Here is a 13,569-nt window from a genome sequence, read left to right on the forward strand (position 1 = left end):
CACAATTCTGATTTTCACATCACTTTCTCTTTTCGCTGATATGGGCTAAAGCCATGTGTAGGCTGCCTTCCCCAAACCAGGCACTGCCCTATATAAGCAAGCATAATAAATACTCACAGCCTCTAACAGAGAAACAACTAAAGAGCCATACAGACGAAAAGAGCCTGGAGAGCGAGGAGACAGGGGCAAGAGGTGGTCTCCAAGAGGGCAGCAACAGCTCACTGTCACTAGAACGACCTCTCTGGAACCACACTTCTTTCTTTTTTTAAAAAAATTTATTTATTTAATTTATTTTTTGGCTGCATTGGGTCTTCAGTGCTGTGCGCGGGCTTTCTCTAGTTGCAGCGAGCGGGGGCTACTCTTCGTTGCGGTGCGCGGGCTTCTCATTGCGGTGGCTTCTCTTGTTGTGGAGCACGGGCTCTAGGCGTGAGGGCTTCAGTAGTTGTGGCACATGGGCTCAGTAGTTGTGGCTTGTGGGCTCTAGAGCGCAGGCCCAGTAGTTGTGGCGCACGGGCTTAGTTACTCCGCGGCATGTGGGATCTTCCTGGACCAGGGCTCGCACCTGTGTCCTCTGCATTGGCAGGCGGATTCTTTTTTTTTTAACATCTTTATTGGAGTATAATTGCTTTACAATGGTGTGTCAGTTTCTGCTTTATAACAAAGTGAATCAGTTATACATATACATATATCCCCATATCTCTTCCCTCTTGTATCTCCCTCCCACCCTCCCTATCCCACCCCTCTAGGTGGTCACAAAGCACCGAGCTGATCTCCCTGTGCTCTGCGGTTCCTTCCCACTAGCTAGCTATTTTACGTTTGGTAGTGTATATATGTCCATGCCACTCTCTCACTTTGTCACAGCTTACCCTTCCCCCTCCCCATATCCTCAAGTCCATTCTCTAGTAGGTCTGTCTTTATTCCTGTCTTGGCAGGCGGATTCTTAACCATTGCACCACCAGGGAAGTCCCCACACTTATTTCTTAACTTCACAGCCATTGGCTTTATTTCTATAACATGAGAGAACGATAGTTGTTAATACCTTAACATTGCCTTGCAAAGTTTTAAATAAGTTTTAATAAAAACCTTCTCACTCAAGATACAACACCCAAAACTTTAACAGTGACTAGTCTCTTCAAGTCATGAAGAGGCAAAATGGTTCTTATGTGTTTCTTTTTGCCACTTTTCCTAAATTTTCTATAATATACACATATCTCAATAAGAAAAAAGCCAACATAAGTAAGTAATCTTTAAGAATTAAGAAAGAGCCAACAGCTGGAACTCCCTTCCTAATATATTTCAAGAAATTTCAATAACCATAATAAAACAACATTTCTTTAGTGCTTTAAGGAGCAATCTTTTCATGACTGTAATTGAAGACAGATTTAATCACTGCCTAATGGCAGTACTAATAAAATACAAAGTCCTAATTTAAAAACAAAACAGTTGCAGTATTAAATAAAGTCAAGCTTCAGTTACAAATAAAATATGGTTAGTATTAAGTTTTTAAAAAAGAAGTGTGTCTGGCTCACAGGGTAACCCTGTCGGCTCTCTGCTGCAGCAGTTCCTGGTTGAACGGCACTGTTCCCTTATCACCACTCCCTCCTGCTGCACACTACAGTAGCTCACTCGGGGAGTCGGAGAGAGAGAACCACGAGACAAGCTGAGCCCTTCGCATCATACCTCAGCGCCAGCGGGACTGTCACAGGAGGAGCGTTAGGAGGTGCTCAGCTGTTCACTGCGTCTCCTCGGCGGCTGCCGAAGCCACGCACTCAGGGCAGGATGTACCACAGGAGCAAGCTCCTGACCCTGACTTCAGCCCTGGAGCAAATCCAAGCATTCCAGAACTCCCCACCAATGTGGGTTTGAACACAGGCAGAAGCCCTACTAGGGATCTGCTTCTGATCTGAGCTGGCTCTTAATTGGTCAACTATGACCAAATTTAAAGTGTTTTTTTTTTTTTTTAATTATTAGCACCTTTAATTATTATTTATTTATTTATTTTTCGGGGCTGTGTTGGGTCTTCGTTTCTGTGTGAGGGCTTCCTCTAGTTGCGGCGAGCGGGGGCCACTCTTCATCGCGGTGCGCGGGCCTCTCGCTATCGCGGCCTCTCTTGTTGCGGAGCACAGGCTCCAGACGCGCAGGCTCAGTAGTTGTGGCTCACGGGCCCAGTTGCTCCGCGGCATGTGGGATCTTCCCAGACCAGGGCTCGAACCCGTGTCCCCTGCATTAGCAGGCAGATTTTCAACCACTGCGCCACCAGGGAAGCCCTATGACCAAATTTAAACTGAAAAAGATTTTGTCTTTAAAACACCTAATAGTGTGATTTAATCTCTTGGTATTTATACATGGCACACACTCAAAAACATAGAAACTAACCCATTTATAATTTCTTATTATGTATAATCTTCTAATTGTGCATACTAGCAAATGAGAAAAATGACTGATATTCCCAAATAGCAGATCGACTAAGCCAATCATATTTTACTTTGGATTATCTACTGATAAAACAATTTGTGAAAAAACACTGTGCTTTCCTATTTAAGGTTCATTTTGTCTAATTTTAAAAATGGTTTGCATGTCTAGGGCACACAGCAGCCAAGTGATGAGGACAGAGGAGGGAGCCGCCTGGAACTATGCTTGTGCAGCAGGAAACACGGAAGCTGCACGACTGCTAGCACAGGCACATCAATCATACAGCACACACGTGGATAAAGTGAAGATTTTATAAGGCTGTATTTCTTAATGGAGAGTAATCACAACTTTTATTCTGCATTCCACACATTCATGAAACTTTCACAGATGTCAGTGAAAAGTTTCTATATAGACCAGGCTGTGCTTAAACATAGGATCCATTAAGTATTATTTCTATATTGAAATTATTTATAATCTGAAACATTTAACAATCTTTTTTATGGAGAGCACATTAAGAGAAGATATCTGCTATCGCTTACTTTACCAAATATTTACCACTTTTTAAACTGTAAATTTTAAGTTCATACTGCTACTATTGATGGCTTAGGATATGTTTATGCACTGTTATAATTCATAAAACTCCAAAACTCACAGTAACAAAACCATTAATTTGAATGTATTATCTACCAGAACATATGCTTCATAGAATAAGAGTAAAGAGTAATTTTTTACTCAGGTTCAGCTAAATAAATATAATTGCAAAAGGACAGATTAAAAAATGCTTCTGCTTTTACATTACAATTTGTTTTTCTTCCCTTCTTGGCCCCCTTGTCTCCCCTCCCCAAAAAGCACCTCCACAGATTTGCAGTAAGATATAGAAAGAGTGTCCTATCACACAAGGAAGGAAAGTAAGACAACCTCTCATTCATGCAGGACAAATAGCTATGCCAAAAGCACAAATTACATCTAATTAGAGGGTATAACTTTGTCATCTTTTTTTTCATAATCTGGCCATTTACACACTTTGATTTTTGACTTCCATTTGGGTTCATTAACATCAAAGCTTTGTCATCACTTATGTGTTTCTAGAGACATTTTTACCTGAGGCAATAAAGTATAAAAACTTCTTTGCATTCTTGCTTTACTGCTGCAAGAAAGCTTTAGTCTTCATTAGGCTTACAATGTTTCATGGTTATTAAACTTCTGTATGTTGCTATAAAGTTCATTGCCCTTGGCATACCAATTTTAAATGTACTATCATTAAACCCAATGCACTGCACACAAATACACTGCAACCAAGTAGACTCCAATATATTATTGTTTTACTCTTGCTAATGTCTTACTGATGTCCTTTCCTCCCCTTTTCACAAAAATAATGACCACAAATATACTCAGATAACTTGAAATAAAAGAAAGCAATGCCAACTTAATTTTATGAATTGTTTAGGGCTCTTATAGCAAATTAAAATAGTTCCATCTCATTAAATACATTATTTGAGCTTTTAAAATATTCATTGATATGCAATAGAAAAAGAGAGTCCTGCATCTAATGACACTTGCAAAATCGCTTTCCCAGTTAACATATTTCTGTTTGACTATTTAAACATGATGATCCACATTCCTTGCTTTTATTTATTTAAAATTTGTGACCACCATTTGTTTTAGTCAGGTTGTACTCACAAAATATGAGTTCAAAATGTGAATTTAAATAATATCAAAGAAACACCAATTTGATGTTCTCTTACTATTTTAGAATTTTAAAATTTAATGCCACGATGCAATATATTCTTCTCATTAAACTCATAATACCAAGGCTTCTTTTGCTTTAGACATTAAAAAAATTAATTAATTAATTAATTAATCTTTGGCTGCATTGGGTCTTCGTTGCTATGCGTGGGCTTTCTCTAGTTGTGGCGAGCAGGGGCTACTCTTCGTTGTGGTGCACGGGCTTCTCATTGTGGTGGCTTCTCTCGTTGCAGAGCATGGGCTCTAGGCGTGTGGGCTTCAGTAGTTGCAGCACGTGGGCTCAGTAGTTGTGGCTCGCGGGCTCTAGAGTGCAGGCTCAGTAGTTGTGGCACACGGGCTTAGCTGCTCTGCGGCATGTGGGATCTTCCCGGACCAGGGCTCGAACCCGTGTCCGCTGCATTGGAAGGCAGATTCTTAACCACTGCGCCACCAGGGAAGCCCAAGGCTTCTTAAAAATAATTCGTTAGGTAGTATTTTTTAGCTACGTTGGAAAAACTCACCAAAAGCAAGCCATGAGAAGTTTGTGGCCAGTGGTCCTACATTCATCCTAACTACTGTCTCAAGCTCTCGTTCTTCATGAATGCGTTAACCCGTCGCCCCCTCCCTCTCTGGGTTTTCTCTCCGGCAGCAGTCATTACTGCTCTGACCCTTCTGACCCGCCCACGTTTCCCTGATTCTACCTCCTAGTTTTCGAGAGCAGCTCACCATCAGGGTCTCCTGTCTACAGCCAGCTGCTAGGGTTAACCATGCCCTCTGCTTTCACTCCTGTCAGGATGAAGGAGGAAAACTTGTTAGTCTCAAAGCCCAACCTTCTACCTGGGGTCTGACTCCAGGTAACCTCCTTCCTCAAAGACTTCCACCTATAATCACCCCCACAGAGCTGGACCAATTTTTGCCTCCTTATTATATCATTCTCCCAGCCAGTGTCTCTTTTAATACACTTTATAGCAACACTTCTAGAAAGAAGCATCTCTACTCGCTTTCTTTGCTCCCTTACTTCAGCCTCTCCTCAACACATTCCAATTAAATTTGCCCCCAGTATTTCACTGAAACGCCTTTTGTCAAGGTTACCAACAACTCCCCTGCTGCCACACCCAGAGCTCAACTGTCTGTCCTCACCCTCTCAGTAGCAACAGACTTAAGTGAGTTACAGATTCGAAGCAATCCTTATCAAAATCCCAATGACATTTTTTTATGGAAATAGAAAAAAAATCCTAAAATTCATATGGAACCACAAAAGACCCTGAAGAGTCAAAGCAATCGTGAGTGAGAAGAACAAATCTGGAGGCACCACACTTCCTGATGTCAAAATCTATTACAAAGCTACAGTAATAAAACCAGAAGTGGCAGGTGCTGAAAAGTATGGTACTGGCATAAAAACAGATATACGGACCAATGGAACAGAAAAAGAGACCAGAAGTAAATTCATGCATTTACAGTCAACTGATCTTCAATAAGGGTGCCTAGAGCACGCAATGGGTAAAGGACAGTCTCTTCAAAAAATGGTGTTGGGAAAACTGGACAGCCACATGCAGAAGAATGAACTGGACCCTCATCTCACACCTTACACAAAAATTAACTCAAAATGGGTTAAAGACTTAAATGTAAGAACCAAAACAGTAAAACTATGAGATGAAAATATAGGGAAAGTTTTGTGACATTGGTCTGGGCAATGACCTTTTTTTTTTTTTTTTGGATATGACACCAAAAACACAGGGAACAAAAGCAAAAATTCTCAAGACTACATCAAACTAAAAAGCTTCTGCACAGCAAAGGAAACAATCAACAGAGTGAAAGACAACCTATGGAATGGGAGAAAATATTTACAAACCATACATCTGATAAGAGGTTCATATCCAAAATATATAGGGAACTCAAGTTGATGGCAAAAACAAAACAAAACAAAACAAAAAAACCCTGATTAAAAAATGGGCAAAGGATCTGATTAGCATTTTTAAAAAGAAGACATACAAAAGACCAACAGATATATGAAACAGTGTTGACAATCACGAACCATCAGGGAAATGCAAATCAGAACCACAGTGAGGTATCACCTCCCACCTGTCAGAAGGGCTATTATCAAAAAGACAAGAGATAAGTGCTGGTGAGGATGTGGAGAAAAGGCAACCTTCATGCACTGCTGGTGGGAGTGGAAATTGGTGAAGCCACTGTGGAAAATCCCTCAAAAAATTAACACTACAACTACCGTATGATCCAGCAGTCCTGCTTCTGGGTATGTATCTAAAGGAAGTGAAATCGCTATCTCTAGGAGACCTCTGCACTCCCAGGGCCACTGCAGCTTTATTCACAAGAGCCAAGCTATGGAAAGAGCCTGTTTGCCATCAGCAGATAATGGATAAAGACAATATCGATACACACCCTTACCCACAAGATGGAACACTATTCAGCCTTGAAAAAGGAAATTCTGCCGTTTATAACAACATGGATGAACCTGGAGGACATTATGCTCAGTGAAATAAGCCAGATACAGACAGACAGATACTACCTGGCTCACTCATCTGTGACATCTGAAGAGTCAAGCTCACAGAAGAACGAAGTGGAATGGTGGGTGCCAGAGGCTGGGGCATGGGGAGCTGCTGATCAAAGGGTCGAAGTGTCAGTTACGCAGGATGACTAAGTCCTGGAGAGCTAATGGACAGCACGATGACTATACGTATACACCATACATACAATACTATATCATATGCTTGAGGTCTACTGGGAGGGTAGATCCTAGGTGTTCTCACCAACCACACACACACACACACACTCACACACACACACACACCCCACAACGGTAACGTCATGAGGTGACGGAGGCTAATTAGCTTGACTGTGTTGATGATCTTTGTTACACAAAGAAAACATCAAGTTGTACACCTTGAATATATACAGTACACCTCAATAAAACTTAAGGATAAACAAAACAAAAACCCCTTCCAGGAGTGCTGCTAAAAACCTGGGAAGGGGGGGGACTGCATTCTCCAGCCGCCTCTCTTGGGCATCGCTCCATCCGATGCCACCTCTGCTTAAACCACAGGAGCCGCGTGTAACTCTGCCCAAGCCCTGAGAATATACCAGACTTCAGACTGGGTGGGAGGAGGGGAGATCAACAGGCTGTAAGAGAACACACCCTTTCCAGTCCCACGCCCCTCTCTCCCTTCCGTTTCTACGCCCAGACTTGCCTGCGTGCTCGATTCTCCTGCCCTCAGGCAAGCAGCCGGCCCTCACCGGTGGAGCCCGGGCCACACTCACGTCCTTAGGGGGCTGACTCTTCACGGGAAACACTGGCCATGCAAACCCAAACCATTCTCCCCCAAGAGGAATTCAGCCAGTTCTTAACAAACAGACCTTGTTGTATTTAAATCTTCAGTCAGTGTAATCAACACTACACAAAGTGTGTGCCATGCATTTAACTACAACATCAAAACATAGTGTCTATTAATACAGTTGGTTTCAGCCACATGTCAGGATTATTTTCCAAATTTAAAAATAATTTAATTGACTTGAGGCTTACAAGTTGAAGAATCTCAGTAATTGGAATGAAAATGCAATTAATTTTATTCTAAAATTAATTTTGATATTTTAATGTGATAGCTCAGGACAAAAGTTTGCTGCATAAAGACAGATATAAACATTAACAATATGAATTAAAAATTAAATCTCATACACAGTAATAGGTGAAATGGACCCACCTTTAAACTTCTGAGACAAAGGTATACCAATTATTGTTTCATTATAGATTTCATCAATTTATTTACCCATTCAATAAATACTTAGCACACCTACTATGCACAAGACTCTTTTCTAGGCTCTTGGGATATAGCAGAAAAGAGCAAGGTTTCTTATTTACTTAGGTTTCCTACTGGGAAAATGGCATGTCTCTATGACTCTAAGTGTGTAATCGAGTATACAGAGGACATTTAGTAACTGAGCTGATTCTGAACATTTCTAGAAACTGCCTGTCTATTATTTCTACAAAGACTAATCAAACCAAAGTTAGACAAGGTCACTTCATTACATAGTGCAGTTCATTTATTTACTCTTTGGATAAACATTTAGTATGTGCCATTGTGTGACTGTGAATGTTTCAGGCACCAAGAATGAGATGAAAAAGAAGAGGCCATTCTTCAGGGGGAGACAAAATAAACAAGTAGATAAAATAATTTCAGGGAGTGATAAGTTCTACAAAAGAAAAGAAAAATGAATTAAATGTTAAGAAACGCTTCCAAGGATTTATAAATACAAATATAAATAAACATATCAAAGGGAATCTGATACTTATGAATCTACAGAATAAAAAATTTGGATTTATGTAGAATAAAAAACATTTATACAGTATTATGGACTAGGTTATACAAAACAATTTTATCTTAAACATGGTGGACAAATTTTTCATTAAAAAGCAAACCAAAAAAATCCTATTATGAAGTCAGGGAAACATATATTCAATATCACATGTAATTTGAAAATTAATATAAGGCCAAAAATTATAAAAATTTAGAGAATAAATGAAATACTCATTCAACAAATCAATAAGAACAAATAAAATATTATCACTGCTGTCACCTGCAAACTGTAATGCATTTAACTTTGGCTTTATGGTTTTCTCTTTACTTTTTCCCCCCCTCAGTTTTAGGCCTTATTTACAAGGATTTACAATATCAAAATGATTCAGAAAAGCTTTACTTTTAAGTCTGATCTTCCACGCCATTGAGGATTTACTTAGTAATATGGAGATGTTTGTTTTCATCAGTTTTTGGTTTACCAATATATTATTTCTAGCTTGCAATAACAAAATACAGTAATAGCAAAAAAACTGTTACACAGTATTGAAATTCCTGCAGGAAGAAAATTATTTTGCCATTGCAACTTGAAAACTCTAGAGCTCCTGTTTCTCCATGAAATAACTTTCTATATTTTTTAATATATCAAGGTTTATTAAGAATGCAGCTATCCTTTTAAAGCAGAATGGACTGGAATAATAGAATAATTTTGTCTTCTCCCTTCTATCATTTCTTATCTGATTTTACTATGCCAGAATCAAATATAATAATACTTCAAAAGAGTAATACTAAAATCTATAACAGTTTTCAAATATACTTAAGTGTTTCAGAGGAAGCAGCTTACATACAAGTAACTGACAGGCTGACATGCTCTAAAGCAAGTCACGCCCTAAAGGATATCTGTAGGAGCAATATGTTGTCCAGATGTAATCACTTGTTCAGGAATCCTGCAGGGATCCCCTGCTTCAGGCCACTTCGCTTTCACCAAAGTTCACCAAAGACCTACACAGTACCCGCTTCCGCTAACCCAAAGAAACCTGAAGAAGATTTTCGCTTTTACGAAAACAGGCAAAAATCGACAGAAGTGCTCAGCCTTTGTTTTTCAGCGAGCCGTTACCGGGGCAGCGCACAGCCCAGGCAGCAAGGGCGGCCCCGGGAACTACACTCAGCATCTCAGCATCAGATGCCAGAGCTCTGCACTGTGTCTGTGAGCATTTGGGCTGCATCTCCATTTACGCTGTGCTCCCCTTACCAAGACGTGTCCTAAGGTAACTTGCTCCTTTGATTTACCCATTTCGGCTTACAAAAGGTTTCATAGGAATGCTCTACTTTTGGATAGTGGGGGAGAACCTGTATATTTTCTGAAACAATACAATTACATTTTACACAAGACTCCTGCAACTTAGACTCTGCAAATTTATCTTCTAAACTTCTTTCAAATTCATCCACTAATTTAGCCATCACCAACTCTCTCCTGAATTATTTCAACAGCTCCCGACCTCACTTTCAATCCATTCCCTTCACTAAAGTCTCCATACTCTTTCCAAAGGTCCAGGTCAAATCTGCAATATAGTAATATGTGTAATTCTTGATTTATGCCTTAAATAACATGATATGGTGGCATGTTTAATAAGCACTGTAATTTCAAAGAAGTGATACTTTGAGATATCTGTAACAACTGTATCAGAATAGGAAAAGATATGAGGTTGAGGTTGTTATACCGTCGGTTACTGTTAATACTTCTGTAGCTAATTGCCTACATTCACAATTGAGGAAAATGTTAAGTTATAGGTCAATGAAGACAAAAATGTAATCTTTTTCTATTTAAATTCAAAGACTCCCTGAGTTCTATGCCTGTATTCTTGGGGGACCATGAAGGTTAAGAAGTCCTACGATGGCTCCCTGCTGTCCTCAGGATAAAAACTTCTTCTTCATGACTCGATTCCCTGCCACCCCTCCCCGTTCTGAGCCTCATCTTGTACAGCTCTCATCCTACTGAGTCCAACTCCTCCCTCCAGACCTTTGCAACACTGTTGCCTGGCGTGCAGTATTCCTCCCCTTCTCTTTGCCCAGCAAACTCCATTCATCCCACAGGTGTCAGTTTACAGGTCATTGCTCAGGAACCCAAGCTTGTGGGAGGGGCTCTTCCAGGTGCCCCCAGAGCACCCAGCACTTACCATCCCTATCGCCCTGTATTAAAATTGCCCCCGCACTAAACTGTAAGCACTTGAACCGTGTCTTGAATTCCCCACCCCTTGCATACTGCCTGGCACAGAGGTAGCACTTCAATAATTGTGGAAAGAACAAAGAAAGAAAGAAGGGAAATGCCAACATATCTGCTGTTTCATGACCTTGAATTCTACCCTTAATTCCTGACTGACCCTCACAAACGCAAGCACTGGTCACAATGGAAATCTGAAAAGTGTATGAGTCAGTGAGTATAAATTCACTATTTTTATTGGAAAAATCACTTACTGTAATGACTAAAAATGAAGGACATTATCACTATTATTAAGTCCGTGTCAGGAAGACTGTACCACCTTGCAATGTTAAGTAAAATAACTATATAATACATAAAAGTGTATCAAGAGCACATCTATCTCAGTAGTTCTCGACCATGCACACATGACTCCAAAGCGGCGGTGGTGCTGACGGCCGGGGCGGCAGTGGAATTGACAGGCCCCCTCTTAGGGGAATGTTACCCCAGTCAGTGAGGTGGAGGGAGTTTTCAAACTACAGGCCCCTCAATTCCTGCTGGATTCAGCCACTGCTGCTGAGAGGAAGGTGAGGTCATCTTCAAGTCCACTGGGGTGGCAAAAGGACGAAAACCACTGTTTTAATAGAAGTGGTCCAACAGCAGATCAAGCAAATGCTGTGTCAACAGACTTTGTAAACCCATTGATAATACAATGGTTTCTGTATTACTTTAGCTGGTCTGAAAGTACCAAAGGCTGCAGGGAGGGAAGGGAGCTGGCAACACCACACTGGTGTAAAGTTTTAGTGTCCTGTCAGGAGTTGAAAACACAAACAGGCTAGCAGTGGGCCAGAAAACCACAGTGACACAGACAGACTGAACCCGGAATCTACAAATTGCTGAGGGGGTAAAACCGAAGCCATTTCTGGGCACGCGGAGTGAACCCCTTTGAAAGAAGGTGTGTCTGAGTAGCGCTAGGTCAGAGCGTGACTCCAGATGGCTCTGCGTGACAAAATTTAAAAATGTGGATTTTATCCTAGGAGCACGAGGCACTAATGGTTTCTGAAGAAGCATACGTTATGTGGTTAAAGTGATACTCTTGGGAAGACTGACTAAACAGGATGAACTCAGCGGCTGAGAACAGAGGCAGAGAAACCAAAGATGGATAATAAACTGAACTGCTTCACACAAAATGAACAAAAATACTATAAAACGCCGTTAGCTAGATCCTTCCACCTGTAATCAGAAATGGTGTGAGAATGGGGGGAGAGTTATTGCCCGTTTTAACTTTGTGGCATCTTAATTCAATACAAGTAAAAATACTGTATGTCAATACTTAACTTTAATTCACAAGGCCTGCTTTCCTCTCTTTTGTTGTATCTGACCGTTGAGTTTTTCAGAACTCAAGGCACTTAGAAAAGCATAATGTAAATCTAACCAACAGAAAAAGAATACTGCTTTTAATTTTCAAAAATATTCACACACAAACTTAAAAGAATTAAAATGTCCTCTGAATATTTAAAAAGTAGTACTCTTTTTCCAATGTTCAAATGTTTTACGTGACAATTTGATACTGAACCAGGGAACATGACCTTTACTTTCAAACACGATAGTTTTAAAACAAACGTCTTTTGCGTGGTACTCAGAGTCCGCGGAAGCATGAAGGTTTACGACATGTGATACTGTTCCTGACAGTTGACCATCAAACCTGGCAAGCATCGACCAGCCGATTGCCTCTTTTATTATTAAAAAGGTCACCTGTTAGGACAGCTGGACCACGGGGCGCAGCTGCGGGCCCGGGCGCACGGGACACGCCCCCACCGTCCCCGCGGGTCCGCGGCGCAGGCTGCCGGGGGCCGCCCCAGCCCCCCACTCCTCACCCGCACCCTCCACCCGCCGGGCGTCCGAGGACTGAGGGGCACGGCGGGGCTGCCTGACGGGGCCCGTCCCGTACCTGGGCTACCACGGTGAGCCCGCCCTGGGGCGCCGCCACGTTCACGCGGCCGTGGTACCACGTTGCTCCTGCTCCCGCCAGGGCCACGCCGACCACTGCCGCCGCCACGGGCCCGGAGCTTGGCCAGGCCTGCCGGCCGGCAGCCAGCCCGCGCCGCAGCCTTCCGCCCCAGGCCGCCAGCCGCGCGCCACCCGCCGCCGCCGCCATTTTTGCGGAAGCGCTCAGTCGCCGCGTCCGCGTCGCTTCCCACGGCGCCCCGAGAACTCGCGCGCGGCCGCGGTGTCGCGAGACCCGGGCGGTCTCCGTCCCGCCCCCGAGCCCCCGCGCCGTGCTGCGGGCGGGGACGGGGCGGGGCCTCGGGGGCGGGGCGGGGACGGGGCGGGGCCTGCCCGGGGGCGGGGCGCAGTGGCCGGGAGAGAGTGGGCATGCCGCCGGGGATGGCACCAGGATCGCCGTGCCGTGTGAGGGGGGCGTGTCCTGTGGGGCCAGGGCCTGGCGGGGGTCGAGGGCCTGGGGCCGGGGTCGCGCGAGGCGGCTGGCTGGCTGGCGCCGGGCGGCGGTCGCGGTGAGCCGGGAGCCGCTTTCCCGGAGGGCGTGATCAAGGCGGTGCGACCGGGTCCCTGGTGCTGGGCGCTGACGGACACGCCCTGCGGGTCCTAGGAACCGGGTCGGCTCTGCATCCTACAGGCTGCGTTCCGAATCACTTTAACCTGAGTCAGAAAGCTGCTCAAGCTCTACAGGCTTCCGCACAGGCCTCGAGGACACAACCTGGTTTAAAAAAATTGTATTCTAGTGTCTCACTGTGGCAGCTAAGCAAACTTTTTTAAAAATGTATTTTTCAATTGTGGTGAAATATACATAACACTATCATCTTAACCATTTTTTAGCTCACAGTTCGGTGGCATCAAGTACATTCACGTTGTTGTGCAACTATCACCACCATCATCTCCAGGACGTTTTTTGTCTTGCAAAACTGG

At 43.0% G+C, this 13,569-nt stretch overlaps 1 protein-coding gene across 1 annotated transcript in view; it reads right to left on the reverse strand.

The window, feature by feature from the left end:
- Positions 1 to 12,811, reverse strand: part of MICU2 (mitochondrial calcium uptake 2) — an 88,950-nt gene extending 76,139 nt beyond the window's left edge. Inside the window, exon 1 of the mRNA XM_036831482.1 lies at positions 12,593 to 12,811. Coding sequence (XP_036687377.1) covers positions 12,593 to 12,799 — 207 coding nt within the window. The 5' untranslated portion in view covers positions 12,800 to 12,811. The remainder of the gene's footprint in view (positions 1 to 12,592) is intronic.
- Between the last annotated feature and the right edge of the window lie 758 nt (positions 12,812 to 13,569).

Source organism: Balaenoptera musculus, chromosome 18, assembly GCF_009873245.2.
Source record: "Balaenoptera musculus isolate JJ_BM4_2016_0621 chromosome 18, mBalMus1.pri.v3, whole genome shotgun sequence".
Lineage (NCBI taxonomy): Eukaryota > Metazoa > Chordata > Mammalia > Artiodactyla > Balaenopteridae > Balaenoptera > Balaenoptera musculus.